Here is a 23320-nt window from a genome sequence, read left to right on the forward strand (position 1 = left end):
AAAATGTTGAAGCTCAATGTCAGGGAAGAGTGAGGGAGTAGTAAGGATAAAGCAAGTGGGTAGACACGGTCAGATCTCGGAGACATTGAATGTTAAATTTCTTTTAACTTGATCCTGATAGAAATGGGGGCCAGTAAAGATTTTTTTAGTAGGATTGCGACTTGAAAAAATGTACATTTTTGAAATGTCACTGTGGTATGAGATAACAGAAGAAAAGATTAGAGGCAAGAAGGCCAGCTAGGTGGCTGCTCCAGTAATGCTGTTGGGACTTTAGGAAGGTCTGAGCTAAGGTAGGAGCAATGGGGAAGAGAAAAGTAAAGTCATGTTGTTTAAAAGAGATTTTAGATAAAACACTGCATCTCTCAGATTGGACTTTCCATATGAATCTCATTCCTCTTCTAAAATGTTATAATCCTGTCTGAATATTCTGTAAATTGTGTACTAAATTGGAAAATTTACCACCATGAACACACCTATATAAAATGGTATGAAAAAGATAAGAATAAAATTAGTCAAAAATACAAATATACAGACGATACATCAAGGAGGAAAATATGTGAAGATGCTATATCCTCAAGTCTGTGACTGGTCACGTGGTCACAGTGTTTGTGACATTTCTCCATCAACCATCTCATGATCCTTTGCCCACAAACAGTATCTTAGCATGTTCGGGTTCTTTACCTGAGGGATTATCCAAATCTTCCTTCCCAGGAAGCAGAAATACTGAGAGTGGGTGTTAGGTATGTAGAAATATACTATTATAGCCTCATATTCCATCTATCAAATTTCTATTTTTTATCTTTTTTCATTTTATGGGCCTTTTTTCAGGGTTAAATTTTCTCAGTAAATTAAATTGTCCAAAAATTAAATTAGTTGGATCACCTTGATCCAGAAATAGTGATCATTTAGAATACTGCAGGCATTTCTAATTCATAGCTTCTTGTGAAAGACATTCCCAATAGAAGGGAAGAACATACTGTTGATAAAGGGGGAAAATAAGATGATATTCTATACTTTATTGTTCATTTAACCATTAAATATAAAGTTTCTAAAAGTTAGGCACTGAAAAGAATTTGAAAATAAAATCTTATTCAGTAGATAATAACATAAAAACATCACTGAAGGTTTTCCTTTAAAAAAAGCTTAATGTTAATATGTATAAAAATTAATTTGTTCAAATAAGAATCTAAATAAGACCCATACATTACAATTGTCTGCTACATCTCTAAAGATCTTTTTAATCTATAGGTTCATCTTGAATACCCCTTTTTTACCACTGGAATTTTTTTTTAATAAAACTGCATTTTTTGCCCTGGTTGGATTTCCTGTGCAGTCTGGATTTTTAAATGATATCCCTATATTGTAATTTTACATGTTCTTTCAACTCTTTATCTCTTTTAGCTCTAGGGGCTTGATCAGATTTAAGTTTACTTTTTTCTGGCAATAACATTTCATAGATGGTTTCACGTACTACTAGCAAGAGATAAACAATGCTTTCCCCCCCCCCCCCCGAGGGATTATTATAGTTATTATATTGCCTAGATCAGGATTTCTCAACAGTGACAAATGTCTATTGACATTTTGGGATGAATAATTCTTTTTCCTATGCATTATAGGATATTTAGCAACATACCTGACATCTACCTCCTAAGGAGCAACCCCCTCCCCACCAGGCATTGCCAAAATTGCTCCTGACAGAGGACTACTGACCTAGCTCCATCAATTTATTAGGGGTTGCAAGATGTTGAGAGTCTGTGATCCCTTTCTCTTCATCATCTGGAATACAGTTATAAATAGAAATTCCCCCTTACCGTCATCTTCCTGAGCTGTAATTGGTATAGGAGAAGCAGAACAAATTTTTTATTATTTCTCTTTACATTGCCACTTTTTAATATAACATAAGAGGTCATTTTTATTATTATGATCTCATTGATATAAATTTATTTGATATGTCTTAATCTGCTTCAGTTATTGTCCTTATTGATGTTCAAATTGACCCATTTTTGGTGAATGGGAGCCTATTTCAGCTGTAAGAAAGTACCACAAACTTTGTGACTCAGAACAATACAAAATTATTATCTTACAGTAATGGAGTTCAGGGTCTAAAATGGGTTTCACCAGGCCAAAATCAAGGTGTCGACAAGGGTCTTTCTGGAGGTCTAAAGAAGAATCTATCTTCTTGCTTCCCTGCTCCCTGAGGCGACCTCCATTCCTTGGCTCGGGGGCCTCTTCCATCTTCAAGGCCAACAGCACAGCACATCTCTCGCTAACTCTGATCTCTGCTTCCATCACCACATCTCTTTCTTCCTGATCCTCATATCCTGCTGTTACAAGAACTCTTGTGATTATAGTGGGATGTCTTATCTTCTGCTAGCTTTGGATTTGGGTTTGAAGTTTTGGTAGGATGAAGGGCGTCTTCTGCCTTCCTGCAGCAGCTGATGCACCTGCACCTGCACCTGTGCCATGAAGGCGGCTTCCTCTGGTTTTTCGCCTTCTCCCAAACATTCCTGTGAGGACTGTTCTAAGTCTGAGGAGAAAATCTTGGGAATAAGTGTGAACTCCTCATTTATCTGTGGCTCTTAGACATTCTATACTCATACTACCTCACACTCAGCCTTCAGCAATTTGGTAAAACAATTCTTACTAGCTCCTATGGTGGCCCCATTTTCCTCTCATGCATGACCTAGGTAAGGCAGAGCTCACATCTCTCTCTCGAGATGCCTATCCTTCCTAAGATTTCATACTATTTAGTTTCTCTGCAACCTCAGCTCTCTTATCAATTCAAGAATAGTTATTAGTTTGTGGATTATCAAACCTTCTTTTGTTTAAGGACAGAAGCAATGCTCTTTCTAGCTTTCTATCACCCAAGTGGAAGCTAGAACAAGCTCAATTACTTTTTTTCCTTTTAAGTATAGTTTATTTTTAGAGCAGTTTTACGTTCACAGAAAAATTGAACAGAAAGTACAGAAATATACTCCTTGTCCCTGCCTGTACCACACACAATCTCCCCTGTGATCAACATCCATCTTCAGAATCATACATTTTTAATTACTTTTTAAGGTCTGTTTTAAGAGACAAAGTATAAACGGGAAAATGTGTGTTAATTTTCAACTAAGTAAACTGTGACAATGGTAAATAATGCTTTTTAGGCCAAGGAATTGTAAGCAAACAGACCACTTTGCTGGAAGTAGCTTACTCTAATTATATGTATAATTCCTGGGAGGAAGTAATTTGTTATATTCATGTTCTTTTTTGCAATAGAAGGGCTATGAATTGACGGTAAATATTAGTGTGCTTTATGAATGCTTCTCAAAGGAACTCATTCAATTTCTAGATAGACACCTACAAAGTGATCTTCATAAATGAAATGGATAGGTAGATGGTGGTGCTGAGGAATTACTGGGTATTTGACGTGGTAGATGAATAAATAAATGGATAAATGATTCACTGAAAGGTGCATGATGGATAAAGAATACATCAGAGAATGGTACTATGCTTGGATTCTCTCAAAATTATATTAAATCTCTTCATACATATTAAAAATTTGGAGAGGTATATAAAGTTAACACTATTGTGTTATTTTGGATACCTTTCTTTGTCTTTTTGCTTCCCTACAGGTTACAAGATTCTCTTTTTGTACATCTTATTTAGAGTCTTAAATCTTTTTAAGCAATCTATTATTTAGGAACTTAAGTAGAACCATGAGACATGTCCTATCCTCCTATCCCTCAACTCTTTGAAAGTGTTATAGGATAACATCCTAAAACTTCACAAAGTTGGCTTCTCTGATTTTTTAGAATGACTCAAGGCTTCAGTGGAGTATTGGAGGGAAAAAGGATGGAGAAGAACAGCCTTCTGCAGAGGTAATAAGGGCAGCATGGAGGTCCTGCTGCCCTCCATTGGGAGAGAATTGGGAGTGGCGACAATTAATACAATTAATACAATTAATACTCTAATGTATGGAGCTCCTGGGGGGATCTGTCAGCCCCATGTTGCCAATGCAGCCACCACCACACTTCATTAGTTTCGTGTGTTTGAGCCAATTTAGGAGCCCCTGTGAACTTCCTCCCCAGTTCCCTCAAATGTAAATGAGTCCCTGGGACACTTAATCTCTGTGGTCCACCAGTTTGTTACAGGGAAGCAATGTTTAGAAAACAGCTTAATCCTAGACTGAGGCAAAGTCCATTTTCTCAAGCACTGGTTAATACTTGAGAACTGTTAATGGAGTTGTCAACAGAGGGTGGGTGTAAATAGAGGTTTACAGAGGGGCAGTGATAGTGCTGATATGATTGGTTGGGTTAGAGACTTTAGATCAGAAATATGAACCATGAATGGTAAAATCTTCTCACTGTAAGTATCACAGAAAGTATAGTGAAATAATTCTGCTTTTCTGAAGCTGGAAACTTAGGTACATCCTCCATATACAAGTTTGTCAATTCCAGACTTTAGTAGAGGCAGAGAGAAAAAGAAAACATGAAACAGAATGAGAATGATTGTTAATTAAATATTAGAAATATCATGGATGAATTCTGCATCATTGTGGGGGGAAGACACTTGGGGAGAAGACATTAATAAAATATTTCTTTAGGCATTGATATTCATGAACGTGTACTAGGAGTGTATTACCTTTCCAGAAAAGATAACTTGTCTATTGCTTTAAAATCTCTCATTTCAATGATTTCACTGAGAGTATGTATACACTGTGATCTGGGACTAGAATTGAGGCCTCCTGACTCATTTCAGGGTTGGTTCCTCTCGAATGGGGCTGTAGGGATTGCACTCTGGAAACTTGCTAGAGTGAGGGAACTGTACTGAAAATGATACCCTAGTCTCCAGTACAGGGACAAGAGATACAAGGAAGGTGAGGAGGACTTACACAATGAAACCATGATAAAATACATCACCAAAGGTGAGTTTCAGGATTGCACATGTTTGAGAAATGGGGCCCCCAATAATTGGATTCAGATTATGTGAAAAGTCAGGCAACCAAATCAAAACAGGAAGTAAATAACAAGACCCCTAAGAAGAAAAACCAATCGTCCTCTCAAGATATGAAACCATCATTTGGACGCTGCTCACTCAGTGGCACTGGAATTCTGTTTCCAAATATTAAGATGATGGAAAACATCCTGCCCATGATGTATGTGTTCCATGTATACAACAGCCAAGTGTGTAGCCACAGGTGAGATGAATCCTCCTCAATGAAAGTGACATTTTTATTGACAGCTCAGCTGTATAGAGGTATGCTTCTGGTTTATTTGACTGGCATGAAAGAAAACTATGGGTAGGTCATGGGTATTATCTGCATGTGCTCTGCTTCTGTATTTGGGACTCTATTTTGTCTCAGTGGAGATTGGGGCCAAATATGATTAAGACTTAAGGAGTGTTACAAAAGATGATGCACAAACAAATTTTCCTAGGAGAAAACCTTTTGGCCTTTTATCCCATAGCCATAGGGCATCATTTATGTAATGATATAGGGCATTATCTCTAAAATATGGGTAATGGGCTCACCCTTCATCCTCACTATGTTTGAGATTGGATTTTCAAGGCTTATCCAATATTTTTTCCAACCATACTCTCTCTTAATCGACAAGAATGGTGGAAAGGGTTATTACTCTGAAATATTTCTGGAGAATAAGACATTGAGGAATATGATAGTGCTTACCTCCTGAGTCTTTCAAAATCACTATTTCACTCTTTCTAATGTGGAGGGAAAGAGGAAATATAATGTATTGAAACAGCCAGCCAATAGAAACCAATAGAAGTGGAAAATGATTAGTTTTAAATGTATAATATACTCACTGGGTGGGGTAGGATAATAAAATGTGGCATTGACTGTTACAAATGGAAAAAGTACCTAAGTGTCAAGTCCTGGATATTTCCTTCCTTACAAAAGTAGATCGAGTATTTTGAGTGTTGATCTATAGAGTTACAATGAAATCTAAGTGCAGTTAGAAATGATAAGAAACGTCTGGCATCTGAAGACATTTCCAAAAATCACAAGCAGTGATCCTGTCTGTGTGGCACCAACATGGTGAAAACTTCTGCCAATGTCTGGTTGGTTTTGCCTGTAGGTATTCATTGTTATCTTTTTCTTGATGAGCACTTGCCCACAGTTTCTTCAAGGGCTTATTATTTCTATTACAGAGGAACATGGGGAGGATGTGGTAAAAGGCTAGGGGGCTATATGTGAGAAGTCATACTGTCACTTGGGGTTATGCCCTTTCTTCTTGGGCACTTTGCAGAGCTGTGGGGCACTGGGCATGGACGGGATCACCATCTGGGACATCAACTGGTCAGAGTTTAAGAAAATTATAACAGACTAGTTGGGAGATGCCAGATTCCATGATTCCAAAATACCAGACATTTACAAAAATAGTAACAAAAATCAATGACTGAGAATTGACCATTAGAAATGTGTTTAATTTAACTTAGGATTCTGACTTCCTTGATATTCCTTTAAGATGGGGAGAGGGAAGGGCCAGTTTAGAGCAGGGACCATATGTACTGGAAGGCAGGCCTTGATGTAGAGTTATAGGGAATGACGTGAAGCAATTTGGCTCATAGATGAAGCATTAGAAGATAGACTCAGAGAACGGGAGCCAGGAATGTCCAAAGCTGAATTTTATCTGCCTCATCCTGATCAAGGCTAGTCCAGTTTTAATGTCAAGCCAGCGTGGTCATCTGAATATTTCACTCCTCATCTCTTGTTCAGGTGACAAATATTTTTAGCTAATGATGTTATGAGGTAGTAGTATATTGAAATGATAGGAAAAAGAATAGTGGGTGAATTAATCAAAGGTAGAATAGGTCCAAAATAACATTTAATTTCTTAAAATTTAGACTAAATTTTTATAATAAAGAAAATATAAAAGTTTCCATGGAATTAAGAAATAGATTTACTTTTTGGAAAAAGTTTGATTGAAATTTAAGTATTAAATTAGGCGTATTATGTCATATAAAAAGAGTTATGTGAGGAAATGGAAAACATATTTTTTGTCTTTATTTCTTTGTCATAGAGAGAAGAACATTTCAGTTCTGATATTTGCTGTAACTGATAATTACTGGATAAAAGGAGAAAGTACATGGAGGTACTTTTAACTAGGGCCCCCAAAAGGTAACATTTTAACTGAGTAACTTGAGTGTTTCTGTTAATACCTCAACTCTGACTTTTGTTGCAATTTCAGCATCATTCCCATCTCAAGCTCCTGTTTTCTACTTGTATATGACATATTATAAACGATCAGTGTAAGCTGATATACTACTTCACAATAAGTTTAGGTATTTAGTATTATAAAACCTTTTATTTAGTGTTATTTCATTTTTAAACATTTCACTAAAAGGACAATACTTAACCTAACCATAATAAATTTCAGGCACTAGCAATAGACAGGGATTTAAGGAGATAATTTTTTATGAAGTATTTCAATTATATGTTTCAAATTGTATCATATATTGTGTTCAATTCATTAAAGCCACAGCAATTACCCTAACTTCACCCTTCATAAAACACAGCCACGAACAAGTCCCTCCCCTGTGGTGCTCCTGTCTTAAACTAAGGAGATGAACCACAGGGGCACGTCATTCTTCAACACTATGATCTGAGCATGCAGCATGAGTTGTTTATTTTTCAATAGACAATGAAAACTCGAAACATATAGAGAGAGGAGTATGGTTTGAAGTTTGTTTAGTGTGAGGATGATATGATCCAAAGAAAGTAAAACAGGATTTTATTGTTTATTAAAGGAGCATTAGGTGTTGGCAAAAAGGTAAAGTTGGATAGATACTGATTAGAGAATACAAATCACACCTGTACACGAGGAAGAGCTAAATAGGATGGACTCATAATTGTGTCCATTGTTCAACACAGGTTTTGCACTTTAGCTTCATGCTTAACCCTGTATTAAGATGTTTTTGTTGTCTTATTTGTATAGAATAATGGAAAATAGAGAAAATATTTCCCCATTTTTCCTTTAGTTATTTGACTTCAATGAAAAAACACAGGTTTAGGGAGAGTTATAGAACTACAAATTAGAACTTAAGAGGTCAACCTCTGCTTGGTGATAGGAGTGACTGGATACGAAGCATGTAAACACGTTGTCTGGCCCTAGTCCACTCTCCACGCTGAAGTGACAGTAGAAATTCAGTTCCATTTAGCTGGAAGCTGAGCCCAAAGCAATATGAAGATGTTATTAACTGCAAGTTTGGTAAAATCATCTGGACAACACATTTTTCCTCCTTCGTTTGGCTTTCAAATGCACATGGTATTTCTTTTTTCTTTATCTACTATGAGTCCCTAGAGGTACTGTATGAGTGTAGGAAAAAAGGTATATTTAAATATTAATTTTTTGAAACCAAGGCAATAGCCTTGGAAGTAAATAGCAACAATAATGGGTTAAAAGTTACCAGTTAATATATCAGCCAAAAGTATTTAAGTATTAGCAGCCTATTTTACTAAACTACTTTACTGTAAAGCACACAGCATGATAATAGATGCTGCAATTGATAAAATGAAAGTTATAAATAGGACAGGCCTGGATTATGGATTGCGTGGAAATTCCTCTACCCAGGATAAACTGAATTTTGTAAACATGTAGACATTATAGATCTGTTTATGCATAAAAACTGTATAATAAATTTGTACTTTGTAGGATTAATTTGGAGGTAGAGTGGGATGCTTGGAGTGGTTGGAGGTTATATCAGAGAAATTCCCAAGAAGGTCTTATACTCCGTAAGATGAGAATGATGGGGGCAAGGGTAAGTGTGAACAAGGACTAAGAGGAAACTGTGAGATAAGCAATAGAAGAAATAAAGGAAAAGGATTTATTCTGTGGGGAGTGGTGAAGAGGAGCGAAAAATCAAACATGATTCATTGGTAGAGTGGGAGAAACCTAATTGTGTTGGTAGAAATAAAGGAGCCGGTAGGGAATTCGGCTGTGAAGAGAGGAGTGCAGTCGTTGGTGCGATATTTAGGAAATATTTGTTAAGCTTTTGCAGAATGCGTCTGGAGCTTTGGAGAGAAGGCTACGAGATGAATGTAAAATTGAGAGTGAGCCACATAGAGTTGATAATAATTTATTACAGTTAGAAATAAGAAACTCTCCAAAAAAAACTGTAGAAAGAAGAGCACAAGCACAGAACCTTAGCAAATGCTCCTAGCAATGGAACAGGAGAATTTAAGAAAGTTATCTAAGAATGCAGACAAGGAAAATTGGAATGGAGGAAAATCAGGACACAAGCATATGAGGAGTTCGGAATGTGAAGGAACAAATATGTAACATTGTTAAAAGCTAAGTAGAGAGTGCAAATAGAATAAAAATCTCTGGCATTGAAGATAGCATGTTATCAGTAACGTTTAAATTTTCAACTTCTACAGATTAGTGAGAGTGGAAATTTCCTTGGGCTAAGGGATGACTATTAGGAAATGAATAGAAAATGGACACCAATCATTTGAGATGTGAAATGAAGGGAAATTTAGAATGGTAAATACACGCAAATATTCCTCTCCCTGTATATTTTCTTTTATAATGAGAGAGAAGGAGCCAGGCAGGAGCAAAAAAACCCTGAGGATGGTAGAGAGGAGGAATAAGCAAAGGAATAATTTCCTGAAAGAGAGAGAGAGAGTGAGTCAAGACGAACTATCATCACTTAATAGTGGACACCTGAACAGACAGGTCCTTCAACTCCTTTAATTTCACCAAGAACCTTTTCAGTTGGCCAATATTATGCCATTTTGCAGATGAAAAATATGAGGCTCAGAGAGACTAAGCAGCTTGCTCCAGGTCTCAGGAAGCAGAACAGATGTGTATTCACAGCAGGAGCTGTTTGGCTCTGAAGCTGAATCTTTTTCTACGATGAGACACTGTCACTCATTTCTGATGAGACTAGGGCTATAGTGGAGAGATGTGCAGGGTGGGTGAGGGAGTCGTGGGCTTACAAGGTCCCCAGGCAGCTGGCCCAGTGCAGCAGAGGAGCAAACAACTTGTAACAATCTCTCTGTGTCTTTTCCTCCACCCATGGGTCAGCTCTGTGAGCACAGGGAAGGGCAATATTCACCCTGAAATCCAACATCTAGCAAAGATGGCACTTCATAGATGTTTGCCAAATTAATGGTAAAAAGTCTAATTCAGATGCAGATCTGCTGCCTATGCAACAATAGTTGACAATTTTTTTAAATAAAACATTTTGTTGAGGTTTTGGAATTTAAATTTGAGTGCCCTCTTTGAGGCAATCAGATGTCTCCTCAGGCTGATGAGGATGTTAGAGAAGCACCCTGAGGGGTGGAGGTGGAGCATCCGGACAGAGCAGGGGAGGAGGAAGTGCTGGAGGGAGAGCAGGTTGTGAGGAGGACCTTAGGGAGTGTTTAGAAAGAGCGTGAACGACTGTCTCAAGCCTGAGGAGATGGGCGTTTCTGGAAGTCTGTGTTTGTCCTTACCAGGTAAGAGAGTTGAAGTGTTGACAGTCTTTCAGCTCAGAGACCCCTAGTCTGAGGAAGAACCTCTGTTTCTGACCTCAGTCCCTCAGTCCCTCCTGCCTCCTTTCTCACCTGCTCTCCCTGATATTGTGCACTGCAGTACAAGGGAACTGGCAGACATGGAATAAGCAGTCAGGTCTAAAAAAGTTTTTAAAATGTAGCATATTTCTGCTTAGTTTTCAAAATTAATGCTATAACATATTAGTTTTACTGAAAAAGCACTTGCTGAGCAAAAAATAACACAAAGGAATCTCTATTCAAAGTACATCTATATGAACTCTCATATCTTCCTTTCTGTCTTGGACAATGAAGAAGGGTCCTTAAACATCTACTTTCCCTTCATCCCTTGTATCTATAAAATATAAACATCCATATTTTTGTTTGTTTTCTTATAAACCCATATCCAGAGGAAAGAGTCTTAACAGCATCAAATTAAAAAGAGAAAAATACAAAGAATAAGATACCATTGTGATGTCTTCCCCCATCCCACTAATGGCCGAAAAGACCAAAGCCTGTCAAAAAGACCAAAGGATCATCAAACATCCAAGCACTCAGATCTATTAAATGTTGCCATCTGATTTTGTGGAGGGGATGTGAGAGGAAATCACATTTGTTACTTTATCTACCCCACAGCAGAGATCATCTTACTACTAATACCTAACACTATAGTAGTACTACCAATAATTGTATACAAAGTACTTTCCCCTAAGTTATCTATGTTTGAGCTTAAATGTACTTAACGAGTTATTTAATATTAACCTGTTTTACATATGAAAGCTTATCACTAAACAACAATCACATACCTGCTAAATAAAAACAATTTTCAAAGTGAGGTTCTCTGATCCTAGGTCTTTTCACAAGACCCTTACCTCTTCCCAATGTCTCTTTTTCTAACTGATTTATACATTTCATCACAGTGGGTCTAGTTGACATATTTAGGGTAGTTTTTAAACTTTCCAATCCTGTATTCTTCATTGTTTATCATTTTTTGGCCATTGCCAACTACCATGCTCTTCTTGCCCTGGAATCAAGGTAAGCTGGTAAAAATGTAGAACTCGTAAAATTGCGCTACATTATCTCTAGGCTTTCACTGACCTCCCTGTGACACATCATGTCCTTATCAAAGCACTGGCCTGTCTCTCTGAAGCAGGGTGTATATAATGCGTGTTGGGATCACGGTTGTCATCTTGGTCTCTGATGATCTAAAGACCAAGGATAGTACTAGAAGGTCATGTACCTATGTATTCTTAGAAAGTTATTCTTATGCTTATTCATTAGATTCTGTGTTTTTCTGACTCTCTCTGCAGATTAATAGCCCTCACGTTGCTTAATGGGAACAGATAACCAGACATGGGTGAGGGAATTTATTCTCCTCGGCCTGTCCAGTGACTGGGACACTCAGGTGGCCCTCTTTGTCCTGTTCTTGGTCATGTACCTGGCGACAGTGCTGGGGAACTTTCTCATTGTTCTCCTGATCAGACTGGACAGCCGACTCCACACTCCCATGTATTTCTTTCTCACCAACCTCTCCCTTGTTGATGTCTCCTATGCCACAAGCATAGTCCCTCAGATGCTGGTGCATTTTCTTGCAAAACATAGAGTCATCCCGCTCCTGAGCTGCGCAGCCCAGTTATTTTTCTCCCTGGCATTGGGTGGGATTGAGTTTGTTCTCCTGGCAGTGATGGCCTATGATCGCTATGTGGCTGTGTGTGACCCCCTGCGATACTCGGCCGTCATGCATGGAGGGTTGTGTGCTAGGTTGGCCATCACATCCTGGGTAAGTGGCTTCGTCAACTCTCTCATGCACACTGCCATCACCTTTCAGCTGCCCATGTGCACTAACAAGTTCATTGATCATATATCCTGTGAAATCGTAGCTGTGGTCAGGCTGGCTTGTGTGGACACCTCCTCCAATGAGGTCGCCATCATGGTCTCTAGCATTGTCCTTCTGATGACACCCTTCTGCCTGGTTCTTTTGTCCTACATCCGGATCATCTCCACCATCCTGAAGATCCAGTCCACAGAGGGAAGGAGGAAAGCCTTCCACACGTGTGCCTCTCACCTCACGGTGGTTGCCCTGTGCTATGGCATGGCCATTTTCATTTACATCCAGCCCCGCTCCAGGCCCTCTGTCCTTCAGGAGAAGCTGATCTCTCTGTTCTATGCCATTTTGACACCAATGCTGAATCCCATGATTTACAGTCTAAGGAATAAGGAGGTGAAGGGGGCCTGGCAGAAACTATTAGGGAAATTCTCTGGGTTAACATCAAAACTGGCAAGTTGATGATTCATGATCATCACTGAGAGAAAAGAGCTTTGCCTCAGTCTTCTCCACCAAATTCAGATGTGACAGGTTTGAACCACATTGCCCTGGCAACCAGAGAGGAGATGGCGTACTGTGTGCTGCTGACGTTATGTAGGAGGCTGAGTGGTGATGTTGGGGTGTGGGATGTGGGGGTATTTTTGTGTAGCAGCAGCATGATCAAAAGAATTAGGCACTGCCACACTAGACCTGCTTGACTTATTTAGTCCCCTTTCCTATGTCTTGATAGTAATTGGAATAAACCAAACATAGTTGTACTATTTTGGTTTGTTACATTGTTTATAATTATGGATGTATTTGTGGGTCTTACATTCCACAACTGGTTCTTATTTCCCCATGTTTTGAAAAAGGTTTTGCTGTTTCATGGGAACAAAATGCATTTTCACATTTGAATATTTGCTCACAATAATGCATGATATATGTAGTTACATCCAGTAAATTTATGATTCATGGAGGAACATTAACTAAAGATCTAGTTTTAGTCTGATAAGAATATAACCAAGGGTTGTTTATGCACAATGGTATTATTGGCTGAAGCTTTCACTCTGTGCTGCCCTTATCCTGACATCTGGGGCCATCAGATGTTCCTTCATTTATCCCATTGAAATTCAGCATTTTGTTCAGCTGTCTCCTAGCAAATTTATTCTTTATAACTCCTATGAACACAATTCCCTGACTTTTCTGAGGCTTCTACATCTTCCTCCTTATCAAAGTATAGCAGGATAACAAAACAATAAGTACAATACTAAACAAGTTGCCAAACCAAATTCAGCTTTCTCATCCATAACTTATGAAGAATAAGCTCCTCATGAGAAGTGTGGTAGGATTAAATGAAATATATGTAAAATCCTTACTAAAATGTCTGACACACAGAAAGCACTTGATACCTGTTAGCTGTTACTATTATTATTTTTCCTAGTAGAGTATCCTCTCCATTTTTCCTTATTCCCTGTCCCTCCTGACCTTCTGGAAAATGTTTTAGGCCAAATAATTGGTCCGCCCAGAACAATCTAAGAAGCCTGATAGGAGAGGGGGTGCTGGAAAGTCTCCAGAAAACAGATGTCAGATAATAAACAAATTCCGTCTCATATTCTCAACAGGAAGATATTATCTGTCTCCAAGGGGTTAAAAATTAGTTCTTGGGTGGGGACAAAAATATTAGATATTATAATGGTTTGTGGTCCTCCAAAAGACCACAGTACATAAACAAATATACAGTATATCTGCGGTATTCAAATTTCATGGAGTTGGGTGATTAAGAAAAAAATACTGGCCGGGTGTGGTGTGGTGGCTCACGCCTGTAATCCTAGCATTCTGGGTGGCTGAGGTGGGTGGATCGTTTGAGCTCAGGAGTTCGAGACCAGTCTAAGCAAGAGCGAGACCCCGTCTCTACTAAAAAATAATATAGAAAGAAATTATCTGGACAACTAAAAATATAGAAAAAATTGGCCAGGCATGGTGGCGCATGCCTGTGGTCCCAGCTACTCTGGAGGCTGAGGCAGTAGGATTGCTCGAGCCCAGGAGTTTGAGGTTGCTGTGAGCTAGGCTGATGCCATGGCACTCTAGCCCGGGCAACTGTAGCCTGGGCAACAGAGCAAGACTCTGTCTCAAAAAAAAAAAAAAAAAAAAAGAAAAAAATACTTAAAATGTTTTTTAAAGGGGAATAATAATGAATAGAAGGTTGAATAACACTGCTCTCTCTGTAGATAACTGTTTCTTGTTTGGGCACAAATCCTCACAAGTGAATCATAAGCACAGAGGACAGAAGAAAAATACTTTAGGTTTAATTAACTTGACTTGAAATCAACCCTATTTTTGCCTATTTAGTTCATATGCCTGGACCTTGTCCACTTTGACCCACTCTCTCTAATTGAATCTTCTTGCCCAGTTGGCTCTTCCTGGTCAAGTCAGTCTTATTGCTATTCCATCCCAGAGTTTCATTTGTTTTAAATCTCTTTGTAGCTCAAATACTATTGGATCAGAACCTTCAGAAAGGCCTAGCACCACACAGACTGCCTTGTTCCAGAGCTAGCTGCAATTGAGCACTCCCTCTAATGTTCCTTATGGCACTAAGGCTGCACATGAGAATCACCAAGGGCACTAAAAGATACTGGTGCTCATGTTCTATCCACAGAGATTCTAGTTTAATTGGTTTGTGGCAAGATTCATGTACTCCTCCAAGTATTCTAAGGACTGACCTGTAAACTTGAATCCTATTGGGCAACGGCTCTAAAACATCAGTGTGCATCTGTGTTAGTGTATAAAAATATATTTTTGTATATTGATCTTGTATCTTATAATCCTGTGTGTATTCATTTTCTAGGGCTATCATAACAAAATACTATATCCTGGGTGGCTTAAACAACTGAAATTTATTTTATCACAGTTCTGGAGGCTAGAAGTCCAGGATTGAGTTGTCAGCAAGTTTGATTTCTCCTGAGGCCTCTCTCTCTGACTTGCAAATGACTGCCTTCTCCGAGTCCTCACACAGTCTTTCCTCTGTGTATGCTATCCCTAGTATCTTTCTGTTTGTCCTAATCTCTTCTTAGATTTTAAGAGGATACCAATATGAGGACACCACTCTGATTGCATTATGGCACACCCTAACAGCCTCATTTTAACTTAATCACCTCGTTAAAGGGTCTATCTCCAAATATATTCTTAGGTACTGGGTGTTAGGGCTACAACTTATGGATTTGGGGGGACATAATTCAGTCCATAGCAAAATTTAACTTATTAATTAGTTCTGATAGCTTTTAATGGATTCCTTAGTATTTTCTATATACAAGATCCTGTCATCTGTGAATATAAATTGTTTAATTCTTCCTTTACCCATATAGATGCCTTTTATTTATTTTTATTGCTTAAATGCCTTGGCTAGAACTTCCAGCACAATGTTGAGTAGAAGTAGTAAGAGTGGACATTCTTGTCTTGTTCCTGATCTTAGCGGGAAAGTATCCAGTGTTTCAACCTTAAGTATAATGTTAGCTGTGGGTTTTTTACATGACCTTTATCAGGAAAGTTCCCTGGTTCAATGAGTGTTTTTATCATAAAAGGGTATTGAATTTTTGTCAAATGCTTTCTCTGCCTCTTTTGAGATCATTATGTGGTTTTTGTTTTTTTATTCTATTAATATGTTGTATTACATTGATTGATTTCCATGTGGTAAGACAAACTTACATTCCTGGGATAAGTCTTACTTGGCCAGAGTACATAATTCTTTTTAATAAATTGCTGGATTTGATATGCTAATATTTTGTTAAGGGTTTTTGAGTCTATAATCATAAAGAATATTGATTGTTAGTTTTTTTTTCTTCTGACATCTTTGTGTGGTTTGGTATCAGAGCAATTCATAAAAAGAATTGGATAGTGTTTCCTCCTTTTCTATTTTTTGAAAGAGTTTGAGATGAATTGTTGTTAATTCTTCTTTAAATGGTTGGTAGAATTTATCTGTGAAGACATCTAGTTCTATTCTTTTCTTTTTATTTATTTATTTCAAAATATTATGGGGATACAAATATTTTTGGTTACATGTATTGATTTTGTGATGCTTGAGTCAGGGTTATAAGTTTGCCCAGCACCCAGATAGTGTTCATTGTACCACGTAGGTAGATTTTTGCCAAAATCCTCTTTCCCCCTACCTGCTTGATTTCCACGAGTTTTACTTTCTCTGTGCACATGTGTGTTCCTTGGTTAGTTACAATTTAACAGCGAGTTCATGTGGTGTTTGTTTTCCCATTCTTTAGACTATTATTCACTTAGGATAATGGTCTCCAGTTCCATTCAAATTGTTGCAAAATGCCTTAATTCATCCTTCTTCATGAGCAATATTCTATAGTATACATATACCACATTTTTGTTAATCTATTCATGAATTGACAGGCACTTGGGTGGATTTCACATCTTTGCAATTGCGAATTGTGCTGCAATAAACATTCGAGTGCAGGTGGCTTTTTATAAAATAACTTTTTTTCCTTTGGGTAAATACCTGGTAAGTGGGTTTGCTGGATCAAATGGTAGGTCTCCTTCTAGTTCTTTGAGGAATCTCTATACTGTTTTCCATAGAGGTTGTACTAATTTGTGTCCCACAAACACTGTATAAGCATTCCTTTCTCTTTGCATCTACACCAGCATCTATTGCTTCTGGACTTTTTAATGAAAGCCCTTCTAACTAGGGTAAGGTGATATCTCATTGTGGTTTTAATTTGCATTTCCCTGATGATTGGCGATGTTTGAGCATGTTTTTTGTGTGTTTATTGGCCATTTGTCTATCTTCTTTCAAAGACCATTTGTCTTTGAAAAGCTTCTGTTCATGTCTTTTGCCCTCTTTTTAAAGGGGTTGCTTGGTTTTTCCTTGCTGATTTGCTTGCATTCTTTGTAGATTCTGGATATTGGCCCTTTATTGGATGTATAGCTTGAGAATATTTTCGTCCATTCTGTAGGTTGTCTGTATAGTTTGTTGGTTATTTCCTTAGTTGTGCAGAAACTTTTTAATTTGATCAAGTTCCATTTAATTTATTTTTGTTGTTGCTGTGATTGCCATTAAGGTCTTCTTCATAAATTCTTTGCCTTGGCCGATATCTAGAAGAGTTTTTCCTATATTTTATTCTAGAATTCTTATGGTTTCATGCCTTACATTTAAGTCTTTTATCCATCTTGAATTAATTTTTGTGAGTGGTGGAGATATGCATCCTGTTTCATTCTTCTGCATGTGGCTATCCAATTTTTCTAGCACCATTTATTGAATAGGGCTTCTTTTCCCCAGTGTATATTTTTGTCTGCTTTGTCAAAGATCAATTGGCTGTATGAGGATGGTTTTATAACTGGGTTTTCTGTTCTGTTCCATTAGTCTATGCCTCCATTTTTGTGCCAATACCATGCTGTTTTGGTTACTATGGCCTTGTAGTATAGTTTGAAGTGTGGTAATGTGATGTCTCCAGATTTGTTCTTTTTGCTTATGATTGCTTTGGCTATTTGGACTCTTTTCTGGTTCTAAACAAAGCATACAATTATGTTTTCTAGATCTGTGAAATACATCATTGGTATTTTGATGGGGATTGCATTGCATCTGTAAATCATTTTGGGTGGTATGGACATTTTAACAATGTTGATTCTCCCAATCCATGAGCATGATATGGTTTTCCATTTATGTCGTATGTAATTTCTTTCCTTAGTGTTTTATAGTTCTCTTTGTAGAGATCTTTCACCTCCTTGATTAAGTATATTCCTACATATTTTATTTTCATTGTAGACATTGTGAATGGTATTGAGTCTTTGACTTGACTCTCAGCTTGACTGTTATTGGTGTATAGAAATGCTACTGATTTGCATAAATTTATTTTGTAACCCAAGACTTTTCTAAATTTATTTATCAATTCCAGGAGTCTCTTGATGGAGTCTTTGGGGTTTTATAGACATAAGATTATATTATCAGCAAAAAGAGATAGTTTGACCTGTTCTTTCCTGATTTGGGTACCCTTTATTTCTTTCTCTTGCCCAATTGCTCTGGCTAGGACTTTCATCATGTCAAACTTAGCTGTGAGAGTAGGTATCTTTTCTTATTCCTGATCTAAAGTAATGCATCTCGATATTCTTTCTGTGGATTTGGGATATTTAACCTTTACCAACTTTAAGTTCCTTTCTGGCTCTATTTTTTAAATGATTTTTAAAATAAATCTATATTATACTTTATCAAATCTTTTTAATCCATCTATTAAAATAATCACGTAAATTTTTCTTTTTTAGTCTATTAATGTAGCTAATTATATTACTGAATTATCTGATGGTGAACTATCCTTGCATCCTTGGGAAAAGCTATATTTTATTATGATAAGTTATATTTTAAATACACTATTGGATTTCCTTAGCTAATATTTCATTAAGAATTAGTGGGCCCCTAATCATCTTGCCTAGCCACATTCTTGTTGCTTTTTGGAATAAGTACTATATATGCTCATAGGAGGAGATCAGCAGATACAAGTCAGATAGTGCAGAGATAATCCTAAGTAGAAACCAACCCCTAAAGCATAGAGCTTAGGACAATAAATATATATTTTCCTTGTTGAGAATCTTCTGTATGTTAGCTGTCCAAACAGTCAAGTAGTCTTACTTAAGCTGTAAAGAAGTCTATGAAATGCCATGTACTGTATTAACACTTAGAAGAAAAAAGGGGAAATTGGATGTTAATGGATTGCTATAAGTCTGCCATAGAAGGTGGTTGATATGATCATATATCTTAAAAAATCCAATATTCAATAAACAAACTATTGGAAATAATGAGAGCTCAGAAAGGTGGCTAGATACATAAAATCAGTAACATTTCTATATCCTAGCAGCAACTATAAAAAATAACATAGAATATACCATTTACAATAGCAACATGAACCAGAAAAGAATCAAGAAACAAATCTAATAAAACACATGCAAGACTTTTAGTGAGAAGAATCTAATAATTTAAAGAAAGACATAGAAGAAGGCCTAAAATAAATGGAGTGATAGCTGCTTCTGGTTTAAAAATAATTAGTATTGTGAAAGTCAAGTTTTCTCCAAATGAATATGTGAATTTAAGGGAATAACAATCCAAATGTAGCAGATATTTTTTAAAATGGTACTTGATAGGTTGATTTAAAACTTCACATGAAAGAAAAACTACCAAGCAAGAGTAACTAAAGTGTTTTTGAGAAAAAAGTGAAATAAAGTGAGTCCTACCTTACTAAATACCAAAATATATTATACAGTAAGTACAATTAAAACCGTGGGACTGGTGTAGCAAAAGAAAAATGCATCAATGAATAAAAATTCAGTCCAAAAAGAAACTTTTGTATATGGGAATCTAGTATATCATAAATTCATAATTTCAAATAAAATTAGGAAAACAAGTACTACTAAATAAATGATGGGGCAAATACTAACAGGAAAAATAAATGTCATTTTTTTCTATTATGCACCACAAAGAAATTATTCCTAAAATCTGAAGGCGAGGAAGTGCATTTTACAAATGAGTTTATGTCTGTTCCCTCCTATAACCAGATAAATAATGGTAAAAGAATAAGAAATAAAATAATAAATCCACAAAATAAAGAGGACAGTAAATAAGGAAACAGTGTTTTATGAGCGATGTCAGCAACATTTTGGGAGCTAGAAAGCAACTTTTTTCTCTTCTCTTCCCTGCCTTTCCCTGTCTTTCCCTCCTCGTCCCTTCCCTCTTCTCTTTTCTTTTTAAGGTGTACCACTACTCAGGCATTTCTCTCTCCAACTCTAGTGCTCAGGCTGACAGCTCTCTCCAGGCATATTGTTTAACGTGCTTAGAAAGTGGTTCTCAGATCATGGGCCATTGCCTCAGCTCCAGAACAAGCCAAGGAGAAGAAGATACAAGCTGGTTTTCCTAGGGCACTGCCAGGTCGCTGAGCAGAGATTGAAAGCAGCCTCGGGCATTCATCTTAACAATGCAGTGCACACACGGGGAAATCGCCACTTTCACCTTGGGGAAGGGGAGAGAGACGCTTTGCTGATCTACAGGGTTCATTCAGCTTAACATCCTCACTAGAGTTTTTTTTTCACACAGGTAGTTGTGCTTTTATTAATATTAAAGATTCTGAGAACTAGGCTGGGCATGGTGGCTCACACCTGTAATCCTAGCACTCTGGAAGGGTGGAAGCGGGCAGATTGCTTAAACTCAGGAGTTCAAGACCAGCCTGATCATGAGCGAAGACTCTGTCTCTATTAAATATAGAAAAATTAGCTGGGCATAGTGGTGTGAGCCTGTAGTCCCAGCTACTCGGGAGGCTGAGGCAGGACAATCACTTGAGCCCAGGAATTTGAGGTTGCAGAAAGCTATGATGACGCCGCTACACTCTAGCTGGGGTGACAGAGTGAGACTCTGTCTCTCAAAAAAGAAAACATTCTGAGAACTAACATTTCTAAGTTTCAAACCAGTTCTGAAGTCTGTCTTCCCATTGTTTCTCAGCCTTTTGGCTAGGATCAAGTGTAGTATCTGTTCTTATCAGTTTAATATCTGATACATTAAAATTTTTTTAAATTAAAAACAAAATAAAGTCTGTCTTCCTTAAAGTTAGGGGGAAGGCAAAAGTTCTAAGAAGGATACAGGATGTGGTGGTAGAATTCTAAACACGGAGGGCAGCCCAAATAGAAAGCAGCATCTCACTAAGGACTGGTATAAAAACATCTCCCTGACCATGCTCAGATCAGATTATGCACCACAGAGCATTCCAGCGGTCTCCGCAGTTGCCTGGTCCAGGAGCTATTGCTCAAAGGGATGTTGAGATGGATGAACTGGAATGAGGAAGTACAGCTTTAATCACATCTTCATGCTCATAAAATGAGATAAAAGTTCTCACCATCCAAAGGTGGTATCACAGAAGACATACAATTAATTCTCTTGAGAAATTAAAGTTTGGAGAGCTCCTTCTGGTGCTCAAGGGATAAGAAAACAAAATTGTCATTTGAAAACTTGAAGTGTAGGTTAGGGTGCTAGGTGCAGAAGTGACCAGACAGAGGGAGACGGAAAATAAAAGAAATCTAATAAACAAAACATAATTGGCCCCTCGAGATTTCATCCCTGAAGTTAGAGAAAGTTGCCTGTTCCAACTGCACTTTCTTCAATTCCACGACTTTCTCAGTCCCCCCATCCTTCCAAGACACAGGATGGCCTTTTCCAAAGGTAAGCCAGGAATTTTCCATGTTTCTTCAACACTTATTTAGCTACATGAATGATAGAACCAGTTTCATGTAATCCATAGTCTTCTTCAAGCCTAAGGGTATGGTGTTCTTCAAGCTCAAGGGTATGGTGGCTTAATATAGTTGTCCTTTAGTAGAAATCTGTCCTAAGAAAATATGTTCTGGCTATTCAAATTAGGGAGCCTGAACTTTTCAAGTGATTCAAGGATTCCCAACCTTGATCCCTGCCAGCCTGTCCTGAAGGGGCTTTTCTTTGCTGATGTCAGTGGAAGTGGACTTTTAGAGTCAAGCTCTTTTTTCTTCATACAGAATTTTCTTTGGGGAACAAGTCTTTAAAGAGCATCTCTGCCTAAAATGCTTCCCACAACTGGCTCTCTAGAGCTAGTCAGGAATATAATGTAGCTTCTCTAGGTCCCCGTGTCTACATCTGCATGCTGAATAGGTTGCTTAGCTGGTGTGTGTTTCAAAAATATTCTAACACTTTCAAGTTTATTACCATTTGCATATTCATTTAATAAGTCATATTTGTCATTTTTTTTTATTAATGTCAGAGAAGTATGTACTTACACCTCTGGGAGAAGGATAATTTATGCCACTATCTTCACTTTACAGATGTGAAAACTGATGTACTAGGGTTTTAGGGGAATATTTGGTTTTCTATAAAGCTTTAATCCAATGGAAAGGGTGTTTCAAAATGAAAATAAGACATCCAAGTTGTATGAAAATGATCCAAAGACACAGATCTGTTATTGGTAACGTGAAATGCAGGCAGTGCTACTTGAAATTAAGAATTGGCTGAGTTACCCATTGTGACTGGGTCTACCTGATGCTCCTTGTCTAAGTACTCTGGGGCACAGAAGAGAAAAGGCGAGAAGGCAGTGTGATCATAGCAAGAGCTAGAAAGGAGCTCAGCAGAGGGGAGGGGGGACCAGGGCCTCAGGAGGCAGATGGACCCCTAATTCCCAGCCTGTTCTCCAGCCCAAATCTGCACTATCTTCCCCAATTCCTTTGTGTTCTCTATGGATTTCACCGAACCTTCCTTTCTTCGTCCCATGTCTACCTCCTCGCAAAACTCTTCAAGTAGCTCTGAGTAAAGGGATAGGGGTTTAAGAACACCTCACTGGGCTTTGGTAATGCAGGGGTGATTCTGGTGAAGTATTTTCTCTCCATTACAAAGCAGATTATGGTACAGGGACTGATGAACTGAAATTAAACTTGTGTAGAAAGAACTCAATCATGCCAAATAGATGTACCTTAGCTAAGTGATTTTGAGTCCTTCATATTTTGGTGGGAAATTTGTTTTTTTTCAGTACTGTAACTGAAAAAAACTGTCCTGAAATTTTTTTGTATGTGCATGGGGATGTCTGCTCTTCAGAGTTTCTGAAAATCATTGATCTCCCCGGCAACTCTATTTTGAGCAGGGGTTCCACCATGATAGAATCAAATTCCAGAAAATGTTCACTGCAAAGAAGGACTAAATGTTAACACCCTGGAACTGAATAACCAGACTAATAAAATATTGGAAGTGCTATTGTATGTATAAAAATATTAGATAACTCTAACTACATATAAATTGATTAAATATCAATAAAATGACATCCATAAATGTGTGTTTTCTACCACTTTTATAGTTTCCATTTCTTCATCTGGTTCAATTTTAATTCCTGGGGAGAGTCACTGTATTTTTTTTTTTTTTTTGGTCTTCCTTTCTGGTTTCTTTTTTCTTTTATGATCTTTAATTCTTTCTTAGAAAAAAGTTAGACTTTTTATTTTCCCCTGTAGATAGCTTATCAATAAATTCTCTTATTTGTTTATTCTCATTT

At 37.5% G+C, this 23320-nt stretch overlaps 1 protein-coding gene and 1 pseudogene across 1 annotated transcript; both read left to right on the top strand.

Annotated features, from left to right (window-relative positions):
- Nucleotides 1–11807: 11807 nt before the first annotated feature.
- On the top strand, nucleotides 11808–12761 carry LOC138377412 (olfactory receptor-like protein OLF3). The gene has a single exon (XM_069462304.1). It carries the CDS (start codon nucleotides 11808–11810, stop codon nucleotides 12759–12761), a length of 954 nt encoding a protein of 317 aa, XP_069318405.1.
- Nucleotides 12762–20754: 7993 nt separating this feature from the next.
- LOC138377767 (U2 spliceosomal RNA) lies at nucleotides 20755–20893 on the top strand (annotated as a pseudogene).
- The last annotated feature ends 2427 nt before the right edge of the window (nucleotides 20894–23320 follow it).

This window comes from Eulemur rufifrons, chromosome 29 (assembly GCF_041146395.1).
Source record: "Eulemur rufifrons isolate Redbay chromosome 29, OSU_ERuf_1, whole genome shotgun sequence".
NCBI lineage: Eukaryota > Metazoa > Chordata > Mammalia > Primates > Lemuridae > Eulemur > Eulemur rufifrons.

What these genes read in the sequence shown, in the direction of transcription:
- LOC138377412 (XM_069462304.1), top strand. Translation starts at nt 11,808, where the DNA reads ATGGGAACAGATAACCAGACATGGGTGAGGGAATTTATTCTCCTCGGC.